Source organism: Giraffa tippelskirchi, chromosome 3 (assembly GCF_054371585.1).
Source record: "Giraffa tippelskirchi isolate mGirTip1 chromosome 3, T2T-mGirTip1v1.2.pri, whole genome shotgun sequence".
NCBI lineage: Eukaryota > Metazoa > Chordata > Mammalia > Artiodactyla > Giraffidae > Giraffa > Giraffa tippelskirchi.
This window is the reverse complement of record NC_137277.1, coordinates 27,598,382-27,624,122: the sequence shown is the minus strand read 5'-3', so window position 1 is coordinate 27,624,122 and position 25,741 is coordinate 27,598,382. Positions and strand designations below refer to the sequence as shown.

General features: G+C 52.9%; 1 protein-coding gene across 6 annotated transcripts in view; it reads right to left on the bottom strand.

The window, feature by feature from the left end:
- NT5M (5',3'-nucleotidase, mitochondrial) overlaps nucleotides 1-25,741 on the bottom strand; it is a 33,972-nt gene that overhangs the window by 4,872 nt on the left and 3,359 nt on the right. For 2 of the 6 annotated variants that reach the window (XR_014080426.1, XM_081583462.1), the window contains exons 1-5: nucleotides 24,399-24,795; nucleotides 21,563-21,663; nucleotides 16,895-16,955; nucleotides 15,620-15,734; nucleotides 291-353 (exon numbers count right to left, since the gene is read on the bottom strand). Coding sequence is in view for 5 of the 6 variants with exons in the window: in XM_081583462.1 (XP_081439588.1) it covers nucleotides 291-353; nucleotides 15,620-15,734; nucleotides 16,895-16,955; nucleotides 21,563-21,663; nucleotides 24,399-24,656 (598 nt within the window). In the remaining variant the exon portion in view is untranslated. Of the gene's footprint in view, nucleotides 1-290; nucleotides 354-11,750; nucleotides 12,379-15,605; nucleotides 15,735-16,894; nucleotides 16,956-21,562; nucleotides 21,664-22,274; nucleotides 22,359-23,221; nucleotides 23,360-24,398; nucleotides 24,796-25,741 lie in introns of those variants that run through there. The other 4 variants (XM_081583463.1, XM_081583459.1, XM_081583461.1 and 1 more) reach the window with 4 other exon arrangements.

The window sequence follows — 25,741 nt, the reverse complement described above, 5'->3', positions numbered from 1 at the left end:
TTTCCAGGAAGATGAAGTGAGGCGATCTGTGCATGGTTTTGGCACAGAGCCTGGCAAACAGCAAGCAGCTGATCAATGTGCCTGAACCCCCACTGTTCCGTGCAGGTCAGTGGCCAGCAGCACCAGGGCCTCACTGGAAATGCAGTATCTTGGGCCTCCCTGGGCTGCATCAGCAGCTATGTTTCAGTGGCTCCACAGGTGAGTCCTGGTTAGGTTCAAGTTTGAAAAGCACGGACAGCAGCGATAATTCTACTGCCACTAGGACAGGAATCTCAAATGTGAGAGCTCACCAGAAGCCGCTGGAGGGCTGGGTCCACTGCCAGAGTGGCTGGTTCCAGGGTCTGCGGTTGAGCCTGAAAAGAAAAGTGAAAGTCGTTCAGTTGTGTCTGACTCTTTGCGACTCCATAGACTATAGAGTCCATGGAATTCTCCAGGTCAGAATACTGGAGTGGGTAGCCTTTCCCTTCTCCAGGGGATCTTCCCAACCCAGGGATCGAACCCAGGTCTCCCACATTGCAGGTGGATTCTTTACCAGCTGAGCCACCAGGGAAACCCAAGAATACTGGAATGGGTAGTCTATCCCTTCTCTAGCGGATCTTCCCTACCCAGGAAGAGAACCAGGGTCTTCTGCATTGCAGGAGGATTCTTTACCAGCTGAGCCATCAGGGAAGCGTGAGCATTCCTGACACCTTCACAGGTGACACTGCCACTGCTGCTCCAGGGGCCCCACCTGACAACTGTTGCTCTGGGCTCTGAGACAGGCCCCACCTGCCCCAGGAAGGAGAGGCTGAGCATCCAGGGCCTGGGGCAATGTGGTCTCAGTCTGGCTATGCATGGAGGTGGGACCTTCGCCAGTTCCCACATGGGGACTCCACCCTGAAAACCGCTGCTCTGGGCTCTGAGACAGGCCCCGCCTGCCCCAGGAACGGGAGGCTGAGCACCCGAGGCCTTGAGCACCAGTGGTCTCAGCCTAGCTGCACATGGAGGTGGGACCTTCACCGTTTCCCACACGGGGCCTCACTCCCCACCAGCTGCCTGGAGTCCCAGCTGGGCCTTCTGCGTGCAGCCAGGAGGGAGACACTTGGGTGCTGCCGAGAGGGAGCCCTGTCTGCAGGACTTTCTCCTCCTTGGGGAAGGGGAGAGCCGAGTGCAATGCCCCTAGCGCTGGGACACAACCAGGGCCTCACACTGCGGGGTCCAGTCCTGCCCAGGTCTGATGGCCCTGAGCAGAGGCGGAAAGGCAGTTTCCCCCATGTGCAGCCCCTCTGGGTTCCAGACATTAAAGGAAGGGGGGGCGGCAGGGGCCCTGGGACAGAGCGAGCCAGAGTGGGGTGAGCTGGGGCTGACACCTCTGGGCTCCACCTGCCCAGCAGCTCAATGACCCTCAGGCCGCCTCTCAGGCCCACCCATTAACAGCTCCCACTAGGGGCTGCTCACTTGCCTGGATTGTTGGGAGTTTTTCCTCTTTATAGAACAATTTATATTAAGCAGACTCTAAATAGAGCTCTTTAGGATGGGGTTAGGTTTAAGCCACCCTGAGTTTAATGGGCTGTGGGGGAGGGGGTCTGTGCTAATTGCCTCTCAGGCCACTCTGAGTCCACTTTGTGGCCAGGGTCATTATTCTTGCAGCCGCCCATGACTGGTTTCTCCAGCCCTGACCACATGCTGCCGGTGGCCCGCCCCTGCATTTATCTGGAAGGTCAGCGTCTCTGAGCTCAGATCCCCGCTGGTCCCTGCAGGTCTCTCTCAGGCCACAGCACTCTGTGGGGGAGCTGCTGGCTTCCTGGAAGGCAGAGAGGACATAATGAAAAGGGAGGTGCCCAGGGCTGGGAAGTGGAACACAGGTAGGAGGATGGAGTCTTCTGTGTAAATGAATAAAAACCAGGCTTTGGGGTAGAGACACACTCATTCGTGCAGCCCCTGTGGGTGCTTCAGAGAGGACACCTCTTTCTCCCAAGTGCAGCTTGGTGGGAACACTCAGGCTGATCTCAACTCCCTCTGTTCCACCGGCCAGGCAAGTCTTGCAGTGCGCAACCTGAACGACAGGAGGCCTGTGGGCACTCCTGCCTCTCCTCCTGGCGCCTGGCAGTGCTGGAGCCCATTGGGGCCCATGAACTCATCAAGTGCTCTCGCTGATTATGTGCTAGGGAGACAGCTGAGAACGGCCTGTGCATTTCAGACCCACTCTGTTGGCAGAAGTGGACAAGAAAATCATCACTTGAGAAACAAGATGACAGTGTGATGCCAGAGGGAAACAACAGGAGTGTAAGCAAGGCAGGCCAAGGGCATCTTCAGCAGTGCTCTGGCTTCATTCTCTGCAGCCAGGATGTACAAACAGAGCTCTCCTGGGCTCCAAGGACAGTCGCTATTACATTGCCTCTCAGAGCCCCCAGGGCTGCTCCTCGGTGAGACTCATGGCTTGAGGAGAGAAGGCGGCCAGGAAGAGATCCCCAGCTGCCCCTTCCCTCCCTTGCTCTCTGACGAATCCTCCCACGGAAGCCAGAGGCCCAGCAAGGGTCCATGTCCAGGACTACAACAGTGGACAGGGTGGATGCTGAATCTAGAGGGACAAACACTGTTAACCTCATTTTGGAAATGAAGAAACAAACAAAAAACACATGAAGGCTCACAGTGGACATAAGCATTGGTCCCTCTGGACCCTGTTGGCCATGCCCACAGCTCCCATAGCACGTCCTGTGGGTTGTGTGTCTGGCCAAACTCAGACCAGGTACGGGAGCCTGGTAGCCAGGGGCTCAGGGAAGCACACTTCCATCTTCCCTGTGGGAAAGTCCCCTGACCTGGGAAGGATGCTCAGAAGTGCCAGTCAGCCAGAGTGGCTGGTGTCAGCCCCAAGGAGGGAGGCATGGGTTGTCTGGGCCACAGCGAGGGAGCAGGATCAGTGGTTGCAGGACTGGAACCTGGGTCTTGACCCTGCCGCCCTCCACCCCTGCAGGGAATAGTTCTTGAATCACCCAAGTGGAGTGGGAATCCACTCACCCAAACATCTCTTTTTCACAAGGCAGAAACCAAGGCACAGATGGGAAGGGGCTTGGCAGGGACACACGGGGGTGAGGGGTGAAGTGGGCTAGGCCCTTGGGTGGGGCTGGGGGGCAAAGCATAGGGTGCCGTTCAGTGAGACGGAATGCAGGTGTTATCTTGCTTTCTGAACAAAACAGCTGGCACTCGGCTTTTACATTTTTAATTTTTTTGTATGTCTTTTAAAATGTTTTCGTCAGCCATCCCCATGGCTGTAAAAATAGAGCTGCACAGACGCAGACGCGGCTAAGCCGGGAGCCAGCCTGAATATTCAGCTGGAGGGCACAGTGCTCAGGAAAGCAGTGAAACCTGATGAATTAAGCAGTGTCTCCAAGCTGGGCTGGCTGCCCGTTTCCACTTCCTGTGGCCTGGGAGCCAGGGGAGGGGAGCCCCTGATGGAAAGGAAATATACTTGGTTTCTGGGTTCCAGGCAGAGTGGGCTTGCCTCCTCCAGGAAGCCCTCCAAGTTTTCAAGAAGTTGCTTCACCTCTCAGGAGAGCCTGGAAGACCTATTTTCTTATTGTTGGTGTCTGGCTCCTAAAAATACACCCCTTGCCATCTGGAAGGCACCCCCTGGGGGCTGCCCTACCCCTGCCAGGAGTTTGGGGTTAAAGCAGGAACACAGATTCTTCAGCCTTATCTAACCCTTGACAGCTTGGTTGCTTGATCTGAACACCTATTTATCCTTCTGGCAGATGTTCCCCAGGCACTGACCAGGACCTGCACCGAGCACCGATGAAGCTGAGGAAGGCGGCCAGTTACCCAGGAGATGTGTACAGTCACCCAGGGGAGCTGGGTGAAGGGGGGTCACTGTCATAGCAGGACCTTGGGCTTGTGGTCTGAGGACAGTAACAAGCTGAGGTTGGGGCAGGTGGAGGCTGTCTGTGCTCACCTCTGTCTCCTGCCCCACCTGCTCCTGACCCTGTCTATACTCGCAGCCACCCAGGCCTTCTTTCAGCCGTCCTGCCCTGGGTCTTCGGGTTTCCCTGGTGGCACTAGTGGTAAAGAACCCACTCCAACGTAGGAGACATAATGAGACCCAGGTTCCATCTCTAGCTGGGGTAGATCCCCTGAGGAGGGCCTGGCAACCCACTCCAGTATTCTTCCATGGAGAGAGGAGCCTAGCGGGCTACAGTCCATAGGGTTGCAAAGAGTCAGACATGACTGAGCAATTAACATATACACAACTTAAAAAACAAAATACAACCTAAGTACATCATCTGGCCCCCAGCTGATGGCTTCTGGTCACTCTGTTACCTCGGAGGCTCCTTGCGGGGACCAAGCTCCATCTTGCACCCGGGAGTCATATAGGAGAGGCTGGACTCCCGAGGTGAGGGCAGCCACCCACCGGCTGAAGGACCACGAGTGACTCAGGACTTATTTGTGAAACAACAGCGTTAGACTAGAGACAGGATCTCCGGAGAGTCCGTCTTTTTGCTCTGAATGTCCTGTCCTGACCTGTGGGTGTGCCAGAAGGGCCGGGGCAGTCAATCCAGGGCCTCTCGGCCCCAGGGGATTCTGTGCTCATCCCCATCCACCCCCATGCCTGGCTCTAGGAGTCCCTCATTTCCAGTTCTGGGAAGCATCTCAATGTGTGAGTCAGGGGTTCTTAAAGTTTTCTAGGTCACAAACTTCTTAAAGGGTCAGCTGAGACGGCCAGCTCTCTCCCCAGAGAGACCGGAGCAGCGTCAGAGCAGCTCTCACAGTGGTTCATGCTCCCCCTGGGGCTTCGAAATTCCTGGTTGTGTGGGCTGCTGATGGGTCCAGGTCCCAACCCTGGCCTTGCTGTGACCTCCTGGACCTGTGTGCACTTCAGGCTTCCCATCTGTAAAGTGGGTGTCGGGAGTGGCTCACAGAAAGCTCAGGGGCTGGTTGGCGGAGGTTGGCAAGTCTGGACTCACAGGCAAGCCCTGCTCCCTCCCTCTGCACTCTGTCCCCTCTTACTGGTCCCACTGCCCCGGCTGTGGTTTCCGCACAAGAGGATTCGATCTGACCGGTCTGCTGAGCTCAGCCACAGTAGATGCGTTGGACCCCAGGGACAGAGCAGGGACAGCACCCCCCTTTCTCTCCCTTTTCTAAGGAGATGGTTTATTGTCTCCAGAATAACTAGCTCCTGCTGTGGTCCACACCTGGGCTAGAAAAGTATTTCCAGAATGAGAGCGTGTGTGTGTGTGTGTGTGTGTGTATGCTCAGTTGTGTCTGGTTCACTGCGACCGCATGCACTGTAGCCCACCAGGCATTCTCCAGGCAAGAACACGGGTGAGTTGCCATTCCCGTCTCCAGGGGATCTTCCCGACACAGGGATCGAACCTGCATTTCTAGTATCAGCAGGTAGATTCTTTACCACTGAGCCACCTGGAAACCCAGGTGGGAGGCGCTGTTAGAACAGCCGGCCGGCTTAAGGGAGAGCCAAACCCTTCCGCGGGCTAGCAGCCAATTTTTATAGCCTCAAGACAGAGTAAATTCCTGCTGGAAGGGTGGCATTAGGTGATTATTAGGATGCTATAGGGTGGACTTGGACTGCAAAGAGATCCAACCAGTCAATCCTAAAGGAAATCAGTTCTTAATATTAATTGGAAGGATTGAAGTTGAAGCTGAAGGTCCAATATTTTGTCCACCTGATTCGAAGAACTGACTCATTGGAAAAGCCCCTGATGTTGGGAAAGACTGAAGGCAGGAAGAGAAGGGGATGACAGAGGATGAGATGGTTTGATGACATCACTGACTTGATGGACCTGAGTTTGAGCAAGCTCCGGGAGTTGGTGATGGACAGGGAAGCCTGGCATGCTGCAGTCCATGGGGTCGCAAAGAGTTGGACACGACTAAGTGAACTGAGCTGATAGGGTGGGTAATAGAGTGGGTATTTTACCTAATATGGGGTCAGGGAACTGGCCGGTTTAGATCCGGAGGCTCATGGCAACAGTTGCTATGGGGCTTGGTACTGACCAAGCCAGAGGTTTTTGTCATGTGACCTTATAACAGGGCTCCACAGCTTAATCCTTCCTTTGCCAACGTTTTGTTTTTATGACCAGTCCATCCACTTGAAAACAATGCAATGTCTCTTTGGACTGCTTGTGTACATATATTCCTAGTCATGCCTCTCTGACCTGTCAGTTTCTGAGGGAAAAGTACTAAACCTATCCCTAACTGAAACTGATCATTTCTCTTTATAGTTCTGTGAGTTTTTAAACATATTGAAACTATGCTGTTAGGGAATGACATTCCATAACCTCTATTTTGCTGGCAGATTGCTTCTTGCAGCCTTGAATGAATGAATCCAACTTCGTCCCTTTTAAAGTATTCTTCCTTTGGTTTCTGTTTTGTCTGATTCTGATGTGCAGTCATCTATTTCCTTTGGTTAGGACTTTTTTAAGAATGCATTTTCCCTTCTGCTATGAAACTGTCCTGGGTCGTTATCATTTATATATGTTTCTTGAAGACGGGATTTTGTTTTTTATCTCTGGAGATTTTTTCCTGAATAGGCATACTTAACCCATTGGTAAAGAATCCACCTGCATGCAGGAAACATAATGAGATGTGGGCTCGATTCGAGTCGGGAAGATCCCCCGGAGAAGCAAATGGCAACCCACTCTAGTATTCTTGCCTGGAAAATTCCATGGACAGAGAGGACTCTGGCGGGCTCCAGTCCATGGGGTCTCAAAGAGTCAGACACAACTGAGCACACACAACACACATACACATTTATTGCAACTGCTGAAATGTTTGATCTTATTCCTGGTATCACTTTTGTTTTCTATTTCCTGTGCTTTGTTTTTCACAAATTTCTAGTATTGTTGGATTTATTTCATTTTTCCCATTTCAGTGTTTCCTTCTAATAGTTCATAAGTTATACACTCTATTTTATGGAGATTTACCTTAACACTTTCACTCACATACTTAACCTTACCATACCAATACTGTACTCATTCTGAATCTGCACCTTGACAAGAGTTTTGGCATGCTTTCCTCTGTCCCATAAACTACCTCCTTTTTTCATAACATCTGTAATTTTAGTCCCAAATTGTTGCTAATCCTTAAGCAGCCAACACGTTCTTAGACTTAGCAAATTTTTATCATTCTTGACTCATCGTTTCTTATATTCCATTTCCTGGATTAGTTTTTCTTCTTGCCAGAGAACATCAATTAGTAGTATTCTCCAAAAGGAATTGTTTTTGATGCCATATGATCTGAGACCTCCCATGTCATCAGGATATGTTTTTATTCTTACATTCAGCTGGTTATAGAACTCTGAGTGTGCAATTATTTTCTCTCAGGATTTGGAGATAATGACTACATTTTTTCTTGTTTCTAGTATTTGTTACGGAGAAGGCAATGGCACCCCACTCCAGTACTCTTGCCTGGAAAATCCCATGGACGGAGGAGCCTGGTAGGCTGCAGTCCATGGGGTCGCTAGGAGTCAGACACAACTGAGCGACTTCACTTTCACTTTTCACTTTCATGCATTGGAGAAGGAAATGGCAACCCACTCCAGTATTCTTGCCTGGAGAATCCCAGGGATGGGGGAGCCTGGTGGGCTTCCGTCTATGGGGTCGCACAGAGTCGGACACAACTGAAGCGACTTAGCAGCAGTAGCAGCAGCAGTATTTGTTATGTTCTCTTAAGTTGTCTGGTTTCTGTCTGCAAATATTTAGGCTCTAATAAAACATCAACCCCGTCCAGTGGTAGATTCATCCTGCCTGGCCGTTGTGGCCTCTTTCAATCTGAGTTCTGGGACATTCTCAGCTTTAGGAAGTTCCCTCCTGCATCTTTGTCTCCTTTTGGACCAAAAATTGAACTCTGTCCTCTGCATCTACACCTTCGTCCGTCATCCTTTCCTGCTGCAAGTCCTTGGCTTAATCATCCAACGCATCTACTTGCGCTTCAGCTGCATCCACTAACCCATCCAGCCCATTTATCAAGTTTCTTCGATGACCGGATTTAATTTTCCAAACACTCTAGTTGGCCTTTCTGAGGGCGCAGTGTAAGGCTAAGGCTCTCTGCCTAAGGCTATTGAGTATTCCTGCTCCAAGTTGTTGTTTTCATCATACGAACCCTGTTCCTCGGGTATCGTTCCTTTGTTCAGGTGTCCGATGACTGCTGGTACCTGAGGTTCACCCCAGCCACACAGCCCTCCCACGTGTGCAAGAGCAGAGTCACCCCTAGACAATGCCCGATGTGCTGGGCTGGGGGCTCCCCACCCCCTGGGGCCCCTGCCCATCCCTTCAGCCTGGCTCCCACACTCAATCCCCCAAACAGAAGCCTGTCTTCTCTGCTTGGCCCAGGTGTGTGTGGGGGTTGGGGGTGATGGGGAAGAGGGCTCAGCTCCCCTTGTGGCTCCCACTGAGGTGCCCTAAACAGGTGTCTTGTGAGGAGCTGGGCCCCTCAAGCCCCAAACCCCCCCCAGGCTCCCTCCTTCCCTCAGGCCCCACTGCCGCCCACATTTAAGGTGTTCCCCCACAGTCTCAGGTTCACCTCCTGGAAGGGAAAGTTGTCCCACATGGCTCGGGGCTGGGGCTGGGACCATGGCAGGGGGTGGAGCTTCAGTGTGAGTCATCCACACATGAGGCTCCTTTCTCCCATCCCGGCCCCAAGCAGCAGCTGAGGGAAGAGCACGGCCTTTGGCATTTGGACCGAACTTGGGCTCCACATTCTCACCTTCAGTTTTCACAAAATTAAAATGAACTTATCTTACTCAACCTCGTGGTTAAGATGCAACTTGGTTTGTGCCCAGCCCTCCCCCTGCTCCCAACTCTTACACTCAGCGGGTACTCCCACTCCCCAGGGTCTGAGTCCAGGCAGTCAGTGCTGAGGAGGTCTGAGGAGGACAGAGCCACAGCCCGGCAGTCCTTGTTTAAGTCTGAGGTCAGGGGCTCCGATGCCACCAGGGTCCAGGACTCCTGGGTCGCGGGGGCACAGAAGAACCCTCAGCTCCAATCAGAGCAGTCATGACCCGCACTTGGTCCCTGGGCCAGACCCCTGGGTGCATCACCCCAGAAAGTATATGTCCACCTGTAAACACATCTGAGGGCTCCTGCTTGCACCTCCGGTTCGTATGGAGCCCGTGAAGGAGAGGAGCCAGGAGGCGAGGCGGCTACCACAGAGGCCTCCAGGAGAACAGAGAGGGACACTTGAGGTCTCCCAGCTGGACCCACCTGGATCTCAGTCTACCTCCTGCTCTGTCCCTGGGGTCCAAACCGCTCCAAGACCTCTGTTTTCAGGTACTGTCCACTCAGCCATCAGCAGCAGGGGTCCCCTCTGTGCACAGCCTAGGCCCTGCCCACAGGAGTTTTCAGGACCAGGACGATGGGTCCAGGCAGGTCTGATCTGAGTGCCTGGCTCCCTCTGGCCTGAGAGCTGAGCAGCCAGCGCTGGTTCTCTGGCGCCATCCGGTGTCCATATGTGTGAACTGCAGCTCCCGCACCAGTGGGTACCACCTGCGAACTGTCCTTAGAGGAGGGTCGGGTAGGGAGGCAGCCTCACAAGCAGGGTCCCTTTGGCTCCACGTCTCTCATGCTAAGAACCTTCATCACTTCCAGCCTCTTTAGGCTCCAACCTGTGGGTCCAAGCCAGCACTGCACAATCAAATCAATGTGGCTTGTTTTTTTTTTAATTTCACCAAAATTGCCAACAAGGCCAAGGTGTTGGCTGGGGAGGTGACTGGTTCCTCTTTCTGTGAATTTCTATCCTTAAACATTTCTATCATTTGTCCCAGCGTGGCCCAGTCCTTTGAGGCAAACAGCTGTGTGAGCCTGCAGGCCTGCCCCCTCCCCTCTGAGGCCCAGCCCCCAGGACAGGGTAGCTCTGGACAAAAGCCTGCAAATGCGGCTGCTGGGGCCCCTTGTTCCCTCCGGCACAGTGCTGGGGAGACAGCGACCTAACTCCCCACAAGGTCAAGGGGCAGCTGTGTGCAGAAAACCCTCTAAATGGAAAATGGACATGAGACACAGGAGTGATACACCCCAGGAACTGGGGGGTGCAGGGCATCTGGGGGGTGAAGGGCGTCTGGGGGTGTGGGGAGTCTATGGGTGTGGAGTGTCTGGGGGGTGCAGGGCATCTGGGAGGGGTCAGGCACAGGCCAAGGTGCCCGGGACCTACACACACGCCTGATGTGGAAGCAGGGTGATGTCTCAGCCACTCGGAGGTCGTGAGCATGATGGGTGTTTGAGGCTTGTATCTGAGATAGGTTTCCTGCTGGCCAGACAGGCTGGACACTGTCCTCAGCTCAGTGGACACCCAGGGTACAAGCTTGTCCAAGGCGGACGGGTGGGAGCCGCTGCTCCAGGAGCCCAGAAGTGGGCTTAGGAGACCTTTCTTCTCTTCCTTCCCTGAGGCTGCCTGTGCCCCCAGTAATCACTGACACCCCATCACCACGCGCACACGCACACACACACACACACTTGCATCCATTTCAATAGGTTGTGCTACCACCAGGTGGCTAAGTCAGGACCAGCGCCCCGGGTTCCTGTCAAAGCCTTCCAAGTCCACTGTTCTGGATGCCAGGGCTCTGGCCACAAGGGCTCTAGCCACTGGGGCTCTGGTCACCGCACCTCCCCCCACCTCGAGTCAATAAGCAAGCCCATTTCCTCCACCAAGCAGCAACGTTGTGGAATAAATGTCCCTGTTTTCTGCAATCCTTTCTCACGGGGGCTGACCAACCCTGGAAGAGGCTCAGAGACATGTGGTTTGGCCCAGGTCCCAGCAAGTTGGTGGCAAACCAGGCCCTACCCTCCTTGCTCCCACTTCCCGGCCCCTTCCATGGCCTCCTCCCTGCGGCCTCTGGGGGGCTGATCTCGCCCCAACCCTGCTCGCTGGGTGGCCTGGGCTCACCTGGAACCTCTCTGAGCCCTGGACTCCTGGGCTGGTTGTGGGCAGGACCAAAGGTATAAACACACTAAAACTCGGCCATGTGGGTTCATGTTCATTTTTCACTATCTGTTGTTGTTCAGTTACTCAGTCATGTCCGACTCCTCATGACCTCATGGACTGCAGCACGCCAGGCTTCCCTGTCCCTCTCTATCTCCTAGAGTTTGCCCAAACTCATGTCCATTGAGTCGGTGATGCCATCCAACCATTTCATCCCCTGTTGACCTCTGGTATGCCTCCTATGCCCTGCAACCCCATGTAAAGTGCTTGCAAGCAGCGGGAGGGGTTATGAGGCCACATAAAGGGCACGTCAGTGTGCAGGATGCGGTGACACTGGGGTGGGCCCAAACTGGGGAAACTCACCCAGAAAGTGGAGAAACACCCTGAATCTTTCTGCCCAAACCTGGAGCTTCTGCTTCTCCCAGTGGCTCTACATCTTGAGCCCAGAATATCTACAATGTTTTCAAGGGGTCAGTCTTCACTCTCCATGGAGCTGAGGCATTTTGAGATCACGTGATGGGGCCCCAGTACCCTCCTGGTAGGGACCCACCTGCCGCTTTCCTATCTTTCCTCCTGGCTAATCTAGGCCCGGAGCCCAAGGGGCAAGCAGGGAGTTCCTGGAGGGCAGCTGTGGGGAAGACAGCAGGAGCGGATGAGAAAGCGCAGGCAAGGGTGGCTGCTTAGGGGGATGCTTCCCATTCGGACACATCATGGCCACCTCCACCAGGTCAGGGCCTGTCATCCCCGACCCCATGCAGCCCATGGCGAGACAAACCTGCCAAGCTGTGCCTCCCACCCGCCTCTCACCTCTCAGCTGGACACCAAGGGACCAGACGCAGAGGACCTTGGGGTGGGGACTAAGAACAGCATTTATTGTTCACGCCTCCAGCGAACACCCAAGCCTGTGAACCCCCAGGTTGGAGTGGGGGCAGAGCCCTCCAGCTGGTCAGAGGCCAGGCTGTGAGGCCCCCTGCACGGAGCCAGCATGACCTGGAACTCGCACCACGTTGCTGGATCCAGGTGGGTCCCTGAAGGAGACGCCACTGGGTGTCAGGCAGGCAGCAGGGGCTGAGGTTCAGAGGGGCTGCTCGACCATCTGCTCCTGCATTGTCCTCAGACCAGGTAGCTGCCAGCAGGGAGGGGGCTTCCCTGAGGGAGGGGAGGACTGCCCCACCGAACAATGCCCCAGCTCCTCCCAGACCAGAGGCCTGAGGTCGGCCTGGGCGCCTGGGTCCTGTCCAGGCCCCTGGGCCCGCCCTGCACTGAGGTCCATGGAGGGCCCGGCCAGGCATGTACAGGGCCGGGGCTCAGCCCAGGTCAGTGGGGCCGCTTGCTATCCAGAATTGCCCTCCAGTCATCTGCCCACGAGTGCAGCCTGCGGCTGGGGGGCTGCAGCTGTGTGTGGCGGTTGTGACAGGCTGTGAACAGGACGTGCTCCCAGCTGGGGTTCGGCTCGGCCCCTGGGGGAGAGAGCAGCACCTCAGGCCCATGGCAGGAGCTCCATGGGGGGGGTTATACCAGCCCACTGGATGAGGACTCCCTTGCAGCCCTGGACCCCATCACAGGTGCTCGTTGGAGGCTGACCCTCGGGATGCTCGCCTGACCTATCCCCGTGCCCGGCCATCCTGCCCCCATGCCCAGGCCAGCTTTTTCACCAGCTGTTGACCGTGGGCCCGGCAAGTCCCTCAAGCTTCAAGTCCCTCGTGTGGATTCCATTTTCTGGATGCTGATGGCGGTAGAGATGGGGATGTTTCCCCAGCCAGTTCCAAAAGTCATCAGGGAAGGAATATTTCAAATTTTCCCACTGAGGTGCCCAAGAGAATAGGATTTTAACCCCGAAACTGCTGACAACCACCAGCAGGGGAGCAACTGCCAGAGCATGCAGGCAGAACCAGGAGATAAAGGAACAAAATCTGATGGATGTTGTTTGAGCTCCTAGATTCAGCCATGCCTGAAGCATTCCCAAGAAGAAGAAATGTAAAAAGGCAAAATGGTTGTCTGAGAAGTCCTTACAAATAGCTGAGAAAAGAAGAGAAGCAAAAGATAAAAGAGAAAAGGAAAGATATATCCATCTGAATGCAGAGTTTCAAAGAATAGCAGGGAGAAATAAGAAAGTCTTCCTAAGTGATCAATGCCAAGAAATAGAGGAAAACAATAGAATGGGAAAGACTAGAGATCTCTTCAAGAAAATGGGAGATACCAAGGGAATATTTCATGCAAAAATGGGCACAATAAAGGATAGAAGCAGAAGATACTAAGAAGAGGTGGCAAGAATACACAGAAGAACTATACAAAAAAGATCTTAATGACCCAGATAACCACAATGGTGTGATCACTCACCTAGAGTCAGACATCCTAGAGAGCGAAGTCAAGAGGGACTTAGGAAGCATCACTATGAACAAAGCTAGTGGAGGTGATGGAATTCCAGCTGGGCTATTTCAGATCCTAAAAGATGATGCTGTGAAAGTGCTTTACTCAATATGCCAGCAAATTCAGAAAACTCAGCAATGGCCACAGGACTGGAAAAAGTCAGTTTTCATTCCAATCCCAAAGAAGGGCAATGCCAAAGAATGCTCAAACTACCATACAATTGCACTCATCTCACATGTTAGCAAAGCAATGTTCAAAATTCTCCAAGCCAGGCTTCAACAGTATGTGAATGGAGAACTTCCAGATGTTCAACCTGGATTTAGAAAAGGCAGGGGAACCAGAGATCAAATTGCCAACATCCCTTTGATCACAGAAAAAGCAAAGAGAATTCCAGAAAAAACACCTACTTTTTCTTCACTGACTACGCTAAAGCATTTGACTGTGTGGATCACAACAAACTGTGGAAAATTCTTCAAGAGATGGGAATACCAGATCATCTTACCTGCCTCCTGAGAAATCTATATACAGGTCAAGAAGCAACAGTTAGAACTGGACATGAAACAATGCACTGGTTCCAAATTGAGAAAGGAGTTCATCAAGGCTGTATACTGTCACCCTGCTTATTTAACTTATATGCAGAGAACATCATGTGAAACGATGGGCTAGATGAAGCACAAGCTGGAATCAAGATTGCTGGGAGAAATATCAATAATGTCAGATACGCAGATGACACCACCCTTATGGCAGAAATTGAAGAGGAATCAGAGTCTCTTGATGAAAGTGAAAGAGGAGAGTGAAAAAGCTGGCTTAAAACTCAACATTCAGAGAACTAAGATTATGGCATCTGGTCCCATCAGTTCAGTTCAGTTCAGTCGCTCAGTCATGTCCGACTCTTTGCGACCCCATGAATCGCAGCACACCAGGCTTCTCTGTCCATCACCAACTCCCGGAGTCTACCCAAACCCATGTCCATCGAATCAGTGAAGCCATCCAACCATCTCATCCTCTGTCGTCCCCTTCTCCTCCTGCCCTCAATCCTACCCAGCATTAGGGTCTTTTCCAATGAGTCAACTGTTCGCATGAGGTGGCCAAAGTATTGGAGTTTCAGCTTCAACATCAGTCCTTCCAATGAACACCCAGGATTGATCTCCTTTAGGATGGATCACTTCATGGCAAATAGATGGAGAAGCAATGGAAACAGTGACAGACTATTTTCTTGGTTCCAAAATCACTGCAGATGGTGGCTGTAGCCATGAAATTAAAAGATGCTTGATCCTTGAAAGAAAAGCTATGACAAACCTAGACAGCATATTAAAAAGTAGAGACATTACTTAACCAGCAAAGGTTGGTCTAGTCAAAGCTATGGTTTTTCCAGGAGTCATGTATGGATGTGAGAGTTGGACCATAAAGAAAGCTGAGCACCAAAGAATTGATGCTTTTGAACTATGGTGTTGGAGAAGACTCTTGAGAGTTCCTTGGACTGCAAGAAGATCCAACCAGTCAATCCTAAACGAAATCCATCCTGAATGTTTATTGGAAGGACTGATGCTGAAAGTGAAGCTCCAATACTTTGGTCACCTGATATGAAGAACTGACTCATTGGAAAAGACCCTGATGCTGGGAAAGATTGAGGGCAGGAGGAGAAGGGGATGATAGAGGATAAGGTGGCTGGATGGCATCACTGACTTGATGGACACGAGTTTGAGCAAGCTCTGGGAGTTGGTGATGGACAGGGAAGCCTGGTGTGCTGCAGTCCATGGGGTTGCAAAGAGTCGGACACGACTGAGCGACTGGACTGGACTGAACTGAACTGAACTGAAGCCCTCCCACCCCAGCTTTTCAGTTTGGTGAACCAATCATTTCCCCTCACCTTGATAAGCAAATTCAAGGTTTGTTTATTTTGGGGGAAGGGGGACACCCACAAGCAAAAGGGAAAAATACAGCTCCCAAACCACCTTCAACTGCAGAAATTAGGTTTTGCTTTTCTGGTTTACACATTAGTTTCAGTCCAAATTACTTCTGAGGAAAAAAGAAAGGATTCTGTTGCTAAAAAGAAATGTCTGGAAGCCAGAGTTTGGCCCTTATTTGACAGGAAGGCAAGGCTTTAAGGTGTACAGTGACTTGATCAAGGCTGCCCAGTGCGTTACCCCAGGGCCAGACAGCTCTCCCTGACTCCCAGTCGGGGTGCACGTGGGGAAGAAGCTTGTCTCCCTGAAAGGGAGGAGGCTCAGCTCGAGATTCAAGGCTGGACAAGACGCCTCACACAGATCTGGTGACTATGGGGGTGGGGGATGGGCACTTGGGTTGGGGCCCCCCACAGCCCGCCCCTCCCGCACTTCAGGCCACTTGCCTGTGATGTCCACCCGGTCGTCTATGAGGAGGTCGGCGGAGACCACAGTCTTGTCTCTGGTCAGCACGATCTGCTCCAGGAAGTCAGGGCCAAAGTGCTTCTCTACCCAGGCATACTGGAACGAGAGCGGGGCAAGGTGGGGGGGCAATGAGGCCAGGGCACTGCCAGGGAGACTATCCACGCGCAGGGGACCACAGGGCCATCCCAGGCCACAGCTATGAAGTGGCAGTACCACAGCTCTGACCAGACACCCCAACCCAGCTCAGGTCCCCCATGCACCCTGCAAGGCTCCAGATCAAGGAAACGGGATGCAACCCTTAGGTGCGTCGTCCCTTCCAGAAGCCCTGACCGGCCTGCCTTCCAGCCCTACCTAAGCTTTGGTCTGGAGGTCACATGAGAACTGGACCCACAGTGGGAGTGGGTGTGGAGTGCCAGAGCCAGGGGTATGGGCGTGTCTGCGGGGTCCCCCAACACCCTGCTCCGAGTGACCTTCCCCAGCAGATGGGGGACCCCACACAAATGACCATGTAGCCCACTTCTCTTAAAGCCCCCTCACAGTCACAAAGTAACACGAACATCCCAGAATAACTGGGTGCTGTCAGGTTCATAAAACGGCTTTGCAAGGCTGTTTCCTTGCCAAGCTGGGTCTATGAGAACAAGCAGACATCTGGACCATCCAGGACTCGGACACTCCAGGCCTGGCTTTGCTTAAAAACCCTTCAGAGGCCTTGGGGTGCCTGTTGTTTGAAGCCCAAATCACTGGTTCTGTAAAGGCCCTGCCTTTCAGCCTCTCCCTCCCCCTCCCGCTTCTGCCCCTGCCCCTCCCCCAGGTCTCTTGGCCTTTGCTCAGCTGTCCCACCACTCACAACTGGTCCTCCCAGTTCCTCCTTTTCCGAGGGAGCCGGCCTGGGCTTCTGGGCTTCCTCCCTGCTGGACCACAGAGCCTGGGACACCTCTCTTCCTGCCCCATTATCCTCAGCTCCCGAGAGCAGACAGAGGCATTTTTAAGCCCCAGATGCCCAGTGTTGTAGCAGAGGCCTGGTAACTGTTTCCCGAATGACAAATGTTTTTACTTTTTTATTGCTAAAGTAATGGCTAATCAAAGAGATTTTGAAAAATCAAGGAAAGTCAGAGAAACATCTATAGTTGACAGAATTTCCTTCCTTCTTTTTTTTAATGTTTGGGAGGAGGCCCAGGGCGGGCTGGAGGGGAGGGTCCCAGCCCTTCCCCAGGATGCGGGCAAGGTGAGCAGAGGCCCCACGGCAGGTGTCTCACCTTCTCAAAGGGACAGTACTTGTACATCTTGATGGGGCTCGTGCAAATGAAGACGTCAGTGCTGGGGAGAGAGCGGGCAGGTGAGACTATGTGCCCACAGCCCCCCTGCCTGGGCCCACACCTGCCTCCCACCCCACCACGGCCCCGGCCACTACGTGGGACACCAGCCCGGGGCCTGCAAACCACACGGCAGCCCCCATGCAGCCAGCCACGCAGAGGTGAGAAGCCACCACCCCAGACGTGGCAGGAACTACTGGGGAAGGTGAGCAGCATCCAGACAGGGAGGCTTTATGGGACAGAACCAGTTATCAGGGACGTCAGGGCCCCGCTCAGCACGGAGCCAAGAAACCTGCAAGCCAGAGTCTGAGTCAAGGGCTGGTCTTCCTGGGCCCTCAGGGACCCCTGAGGTCTGTGCTGCGCCAGCGTCTCCCACAACCCCAGACCCAGCACCCACCAACAGTGCCAGCCCCTCGGGGTTTACCCGTGGGACACTGGGTCCTGGCTCCTTCTCTCTGCAAAGCGGTCCCGAGAGGCCTCAGTCAGACTGTGGCCCTGGGTCTCTCCTGCTGTGTCTCTGTGGAGTTGCCTATTCTGGACATTTCATGTTAATGGAACCCCACAGCACGTGGTCTTGTCCTTTGGGGTCGAGTTTTCAAGGGCACTGGAACTTCAGGCCTCTTTCTCGCCCGGTGACGTTGCGGTGATGCACATGCTGCCAGGATGGAGGGCGTGGCTGCTTCCCCAGGCATTGAGCTGCTGAGGATGCCCGTGCTCAGGGCCTGGTGGATCTGAACCTTCATTTCTCTCGGTGCAACTGCTGGGTTACAGCCGGCTCCACACCCCGGGCACATGGCTGCTGAGGCAGCAGCTGCATGTTTCGATCCCATCACCGGCGACAAGAACTCCAAGCTCCCTCCATCCTTGGCTACACTTGTCTTTCTTGTCATAGTCGTTCCCTGGGCTTCCCGCTGTGGCTGTGACTCGTTTCCCTAAGGATGAATAATGCTAAGGCAAACTTCACATGCTTAGTTACCATCTGGAGCTCTTCTTTGGAGAAATGCCAAACTCAGCGCCCGAGCCCGTGGTTTTAAAACCTAAGTGAGATGACACCCTTCTCTCTTCAACCACGTGCCCTACATCCTTCCTGCCCCACACTGGCTAAAACCTTGGTCTCCTTTGTTACCAAGTCAGCAAAGCCCTTCCCCTCCCAGGGCCTGTACCCCTGCCCACTCTGCACTTCACTATTCACTCCGACCCTGCAGGTCTGGGGTCAGATGTTGCCTTCTTGGAGAAGCATCTGCACCTGAACAAGCCCCTCCCGGGCAACTTCCAACACAAAGCATTAGACACAAGGCTATCCACTTGGTTATGACTCGACCCCTCTCTCCGTGCAAACTTTGGGGACAGACTGATCACCAGAATTGTCTACCCAGCTAAGATCCAGAGTGGAAGTAAAGGGCCAACGCATGTCACAGGCTGGAATTTCTGCAAAATAGAGCAGCTGAGAAAAAGCTCCAGAACCCACATGCCTCCTCTGCCACCCCCTAAAGAATCTTCAAACACGTCTGCAAACTAAAAAGTTCTGGGAACCCACCCCACCATGGAAAGAAACCTCTCATGGACGTTCCCCATGCTGCTTTGGCCAAAGGACAAAGCTCACCTATTGAATCCTGCCAAGTAGTAACAGTGGCAGCTAATGCTTATACTGTGCGCATTTTACAGGTGAAGAGACCGAGTCACAGAGAGTTTAGAAACATGCTATGGGTTTGATTCTGGTGAAGTGGGCTCACTCTGGTTCACACTGAGCCTTAACCACCATGCAACCCAGCTCCCCAGACTACAGCTGGTGAGTGTGGTCCAGATAAGAACAGAGCTTTTAAAAGCTTTATATGGGACTCCCCTGGGGGTCCAGTGCTTAAGAATCCATCGTGCAATGCAGGAGACACATGTTTGATCCCTGGTTGGGGAACGAAGATCCCACATGCTGCAGAGCAACTAAGTCTGCACACCACAACTATAGAGTCCACATACTGCGACCAGAGATTCCCCACGATACAACCAAGACCCAAAACAGCTGGGGAAAAAAAACAAAAAAGGCTTTGGTGCAAAAGCTTTTTACACGTTCTCTGTCCTCTGGGCTTTTGCTACAGGTGGAAGAAGTTGTATCACACCACTCCAGTGTAAATCAAGTTCAAATCATAGACTAGAATAGAACATACTGCTCAGAGGGCCTGGATTCAAGTCTAATGATAAATTATCAACCAAACCAGCCTACAAGTCAACTCAAACTCCAAGTGTTTTGTGCTTCTCTGATGTCTATTTATCATGTTAGACCCTTGAAAGCTGATGAAGTTCAAAGGCAGTTACATGGCATGTGCATGCGTGCTAAGTCGCTTCAGTCATGTCCAACTCTGTGCGACCCTATGGACTGTAGCCTGCCAGGTTCCTCTTTCCTGGGATTCTCTAGGGAATAATACTGGAGTGGGATGCTGTGCCCTCCTCCAGGGAATCTTCTCAACCCAGGTGTTGAACTCACGTCTCTTGTGTCTCCTGAACTGGCAGGTGTGTTCTTTACCACCAACACCAACTGGGAAGGCCAGTTACATGGCACAACCAAGGCCAAATTACACCAAATATTTGATTTGTCATTGTGACTACTAAATTCAAGCAAATTTGTGACCAATAAAAGTTATGCAAGCCTAGAAAGAAATCCTAACATTTATGGGCAATTGACTTTTGACAAGGAATCCAAGACCATCCCATGGAGGAAAAGAAGGGTCTTTTCAACAAATGGCTCTAGGACAACTGGATTTCCCACACAAAAAAGAAGGAAATAGGACCTACATCACATGAAAAAAATTAACTCAAAATGAATCAAACAAACTGAACATAAGAGCTAAACCTATACAACTCTTAGAAGAAAACACAGGAGCAAATCTTTGTGACCTTGGGTTAGGCAAAGGATCCTTAGAGATGGCAACAAAAACACAAACAGCAAAAGAAAATAACAGATAAATTTAACTACATCAAAATAAAAACTTTCGGTTCCAAAGGACACCAGCAAGAAAGTAAAACAACAATCATAGAATAAGAAACTGTATCTGCAAGTCATATATCTCACAAGGGATTTGTTACGCAGAATATATAAAGAGCTCTTAAGAATTAACAATAACAAAAATGACAAATAACCCAATTGAAAAAAAGTTAGCAAAGGATCTGAATAAACATTTATCCTAAAAGGACAGACAGCTGATATGCATACCAAAAGAAGCTGCAAAGCATTAGTCTTCAGAGAAATGCAGATTAAAACCACAATGAGACACCACATCACACCCACTAGGACAGCTGGAATAAAAAAGACCACAGCTAAATAAAATAAATACATTTTTTAAAAAAGAGACTTCCCTGGTGGTCCAGTGGGTAAGACTCCACCCTCCCAATGCAGGGGGCCTAAGGTTCGATCCCTGGTCAGGGAACTAGATCCCCACATGCTGCAACTAAGACCTGGTGCAGCCAAATAAATAACAAATAAAATAAATATTAAAAAATAAATAAATAAAAGACTATAGCCAGGGTTGAGAGGAGGAGTTGGATCCCTCCGATGTTACTACTGAGAACGTAAAACGTGCAGCTGGAAACAGTCTGGATTCAGCCCATGACCTGGCAGTTCCACTCCTGGGTACACACCCAAGAGAAACAAAGACAAGCGACTACAAAGACCTGTAGGTGAATGTTCACAGCAGTGTTAGTCTTCATATTCAAAAAGAAGAAACACCCTAAGGTCTACCAGTTAATGAACAGACAGAACATGGTGGGGCCACACCACTGACAGTCACTTGGCAGTGAAATGAGATGCTGATTCACCCCAGGTCGCAGAAAAACCTGGAAACATGCTGAGTGAAAGAAGCGGCCACAGAAGCCCAGACACCATAAGAAATGTATATGAAACGTCCAGAAGAGGCAAATCCAGGGACAGGGGGCCTACTGTGGTTGCCGTGGGCGGTGGGGGGAGGGCAGGAACAGGCAGCGACTGTGGATGGTCCAGGGTTTCTCTGGGGGGGATGGGGAGTGGATAGGCTGTAAAGCTGACCATGGTAATGGGTGGACACCTCTGTGACCCCGCTAAAAACCACCTGGGTGTGGGCTGCATGAATTACATCTCAGTAAGACAACTGTATTTTAAGCTCTTAAAGGAGGAGCACTGTGTTACTGGATTGCGGTGGGCACTGGTTCTGGGTGCAGGGGGGGGCTTCAGCTCACAGGGTCAGGCGGATGTCTCCCCCTCCTCCTGCTGCCACCTCCTCCCCATCTCTCCCAGGTCCCCATCACATCCCTTCACACACGTAGCCCTGTGTTATCACAGTCTTCCCGAGTGATGCTCTGCTCACCGCCTGCTCCCCGGCTGGACTGTAAGCTCCAGGGTAGTGGGGAACGAGTCTAACAGTTGGTTCTCAGGGATTTGCTGAATAAATGAACCCAGGACACCCAGCGAAGTGCATCAAAGTAGACTCCACACTCTCCCAAGTTACTAGATGGAAGCATCTTAGTCTGCAGAGAGGCCCTGGAGGACTGACTAAGCCAGCCCATGCAGGGTGCAGGGCAAGCAGGAGGAAGACAGGTAGAGGGCACGTGGGAAGGGGCATGGACCCTGGGCTGGGACAGACTTACCTCTCCAGGTTGGCCATCTGTTTCACAGCTTCCACAGCCCCTGGGAGAGGTTCGAGGTCAAAGAAGAAGTTCTCAGATTCCCAGATGCTGATGGCCTTCTCCTGAGAAGAGGGGTGGGTAAAAAAGCAGGTGATGCCCAGGGTCCTCAGCACCCTGCTTCCCACACCCAAGGACAGTCTTCCTGAAGGCAGGTGGATAGAGTGGGCGTGTGCTCCAGGAGGGGCCCAGCTTCCTCAAGGATCGGGCAGGGGCCAGCTACAGGGTTCAGAAGCTGGCTTTGCTAGAGGCCCCATGGGAGTCAGAGGGCAGGAAGGCCGGCCTTCAGGAACCACGCCCTTGCCTGATTCTAAGGGCCAGAGCACCCTGGAGGCTGCAAGGGTGGGCCCAGTTCTGCCTGGATGCTGAAGCCCTCGCTCACATTCAATAGCTGGAGGAGCTCAGGCCCTTCAGAGCTCCATGGAATGGGGGCATGGCAGAAGGTGGGCATGGCTGCTCAATACCACCAGAGCAGCTCCTCATCTGTGCTATGTGTTGGGTTGCCAATAACAGTTTTTTTTTTTTTTAAAGTATTCTGCTGTTTTAAAGTTTAAAAGTCCCAAATCCAGACCCTCATTTCACATGTGAGAAAACCAAGGCTCAGAATGGGGACAAGACCGACTTAGTGTCACACAGCAAAATGGTGGCTTCCAACCACCTGGCGAGAAGTGCCCACCTTACGCTGCTGGCCAAATTCAAGTCTGCAGTGTGCCACTTCCTTCCAGGGCCAGGCCAAGGGGAAAGTGACAAACCCCAGCCTCTGAGAAGCAAGAAACAGATCCCCCCCTCAGGTCAGAAGCCCCATCCCCCCACCCCACCCCACCCCCATCCCAGAACAAGTGCTGCCCCCACAGTGAGCACATGGAGGTCACACAGGTTGGAGGTTAACTCAATGGATTTAAACAAACCAGTGCTTATTGCTAACACACACTATATCTGACTCTCACATCCCTCAAGGGGCAAGAACTGCCATCCCCAGGATACAAATGAGGCAGCTGGGCTTCACAAGCTTTTTTCAAAGCCACTTAAAAATTTTTTTCAAGTTCAGAACTTGAACTTGGGTCTCCTGACTGAAAGGGACGCGGTGTGAGTGTGGTGGAAAGCATGCTCAAGGAGGAGTCAGAAGTGCTAGCCCTGGCGGTGTGACCTGGGGCTAACCACTTTACCTCTGACCAATGCCCAGCTCCTCTCTCTACCCCCAACCTGCCCTGAAACCCTGGTCAAGGCATTTCCTCTCTCTGGGATCAGTTCAACTGTCCAACAGTGTAAGATTCTAAGTCAGTTACAATGAGCTATGCCTTCCTCTGCCCTGCTTACCCCTCGGCATGTGAAGATAAAAGGAAATACAGACAGACCCGTATTTTGTAAACCATGGATGCCTCTGTGTGTAAGCTGGGTGCCTGACTGGGTGCTTTTCAGGCAGACGCTGGACCAGTTGTGCCAGGGGAGACCCAGGGAGGTCCTGCTGTGTGAGGTGCTGGAGATAAGGTCACGTGTGCCTCTAGCAAAGCCCCGTTGCCTGCAAGGTTCCCAGGAGCTGAAATGCACAGCAAGCTCTCGGAGTAGCCCTCCTTGGTGCCCTTGGAGCTCTGCTCCCAGGCCTTGGAAACCAGCAAATCATACCCTCAGAGCCAGAGTCTGCACATGGGTGCAAGGAACTGGAAGAGCCATTGGCCTGAGGGCTGGGGGTGGGCTTCCCTTCCGCACGGTAATGCAGTCCTGGGAGGAAAGAGGTGCTGAGACTGCACTGCTGAGCGCCCTCTGTGAATGAACACACACAGGGTAGAGGAGGATGTCAGAGCCTGCAAAGTTACTAGGGCGTTTTCTCCGGTTTATGGTTTTTAACTGGGTATCAGGACTGGGAGGAGTCAGCACCCCAGGCTTGGGGGAAGGTCACCTTCTGAAGCGCCTGGTGTTCATGAAGAGAAGGGGCACTTGATTTCCTTTGGAACACTGGCCCCTCCACAAACCAGAATTCCGTCAAGGTGCCGTTCGTGAGTCACAGAACTGGCACTTGTTGGGGAAGTGCCAACAGGACAGGAGGACAGGGGAGGACAGAACCGGATGACCTTGGCACGAAGACGGACTGTTGGATCCTGGCTGCCCCTTTCACAAGGGAGAAAATCAAGCCTGCCTCGAAGAGGAGGGGATGCAGACTAGCTGGGTTACAGAACAGGCTCTCAAATCATATCAGCTCCCCTGGCAGCCACCTCAGAAGGCCTGCTGAGGGAAAGTAGAAAACATTGGGCCTCTAAGTTGGTCCAGGGCAAAATCTGGCTCCTTTCACCAAGCAGTTTAAATGTACAAGCCAAGCCATCTGTCTGAGAGTGAGCCTGGTATCTCCTCTCCATACACCATGGACTCATAGAGCAGAGCACTGCAAGAGGGGTTCTGTCAGAGCCCAGGTGCTCCGGGGAGGCAGCAGGGCCAGGGGATAAGGCAAGGAATAGATCCAAACCCACCGTGACACTAACTCCCTGTGTGCTGTGATGTCCAGAAAGGCTCACAACCTCTCTGGGCCTAATTCTACTGGGAGCCACGCTTTGCTGTAAAAGGGCGAAAAGAATGGAAGCTAAAGATGCTCATCAAATCCATGAGGAGGAAGAAACAGGAATGTGACTTGAGGCCAAGTACACCCAAAATTAAAGTCAGTTGAAGAAGGAGAGTTGGGTATATTACGCTTTATGTACTCCTGAATTCTGAGAAGCCCTCGATGACAGCCAACAGCGTGGCCCCCCAGGACTCGGTGCTACGGGAGGCGAGCGCCAGGGCCACGCGCGCCTGGGGCGGGGATGCTCACGCTCAGCCCGGGCTGCAGGCGGCCGTACTGCTCTGACACCCAGAAGCCGCGCCGGTCCTCCAGCGCGATGAAGGGCTGGTCGGGGAAGCGCGCGCGGAACTTCCTGAGGAAGCCGCCCTCGAAGTCGGCCAGCACGCCGTCCATGTCCACCAGCACTCGCAGGGCGCGGCCAGCAGGCCCACCCGACGCCCAGCGCCGCCCTGCCGAACCCGCCGCGCCGCGGGGCCTCCGCGCGCACCAGCCGCGCAGCCGGATCATGGCCCTTGGCGGGCGCTCGCCGCGGGCACCGGGGCCATGACCGCGGGAGAAGACACTTCGGGCCTGGGGGCCGGGCGCCGGGCGCCGGGCACGCGGGGTGCGGGGAGCGCACGGAGCGCGCGCGGCGCCGGGGGCGCGCGGGGTATGGGCGGGGGCGCGAGGCGCGGGGGCAAGAGCGCGCAAGCTCCGGCCCCAGAGCGAGGCTGCGGTTTCGCCGCCCTTAAAGGGACCCGCGCCGACCGAGGCGGGCCCGAGGGGCGTGGCCTGGAGGATAGTCCGGTGCGCTGGGCTGTCCCCGGGGAGTCCGCAGTCCCCGGATCTCCACTGGCACTTTCTCCTGGGACTCTGGGCCTGGGCTCCCTCCTCCAACTGCCACAGCGAGGATGGAGCAGGCCTGTGTCGCAGAGACGTTTACTGAGCCCCTAGAGCATCTCTCAATGGAGCATATGGACGAGGTCCTGCCATCTTGGAACTTACATCTTAGAAGGGGATATGGACAGGAAGCAAATAAGTCAAGAACACAGGCAGAAGAATTTAAGGGAGCGAACCAGAACAGGGTGATGCGCCCCCTGCTTTACAGTGACTAGCTGGGGAGAGCTGCCAGAACAGACACTCGCCTTGCAGATATCACAAAGCCCTAATAAAACTGGCGACTTTCAAATGAATCCATAAATGAATATTGTTATGTACCCTGTTATAAGTGGGTTTTGGGAGGAGGGATTTAAAATCTTTTATTGTCACTCTGGTTGAATAAAAGACAGTTATTATTGTTATAGACAAGCAATATTCAACAGACACACCAGGATCCTTCTCATTAACATTCTAGCCACACTAGCATTTTCTCTATTCCAGAAACACCAAACTTATCTGGGTCTTAAGACTTTGGCATACGTTTATTCCTCTCTCTGAAACTCTCTGCCCAAGATCTCTTTTTTATTTACTGTATTTGTGTGACTGCCTTGGGTCTTAGTCATGGCTCCCCGGGATCTTAGTTGCATCTTGTGGGATCTTATGTTGTGGCATACCAGCTCCGGAGCTTCCGGGCTTAGTAGTTGCCATGCTCAGTTTTAGTTGCTCCGGATCGT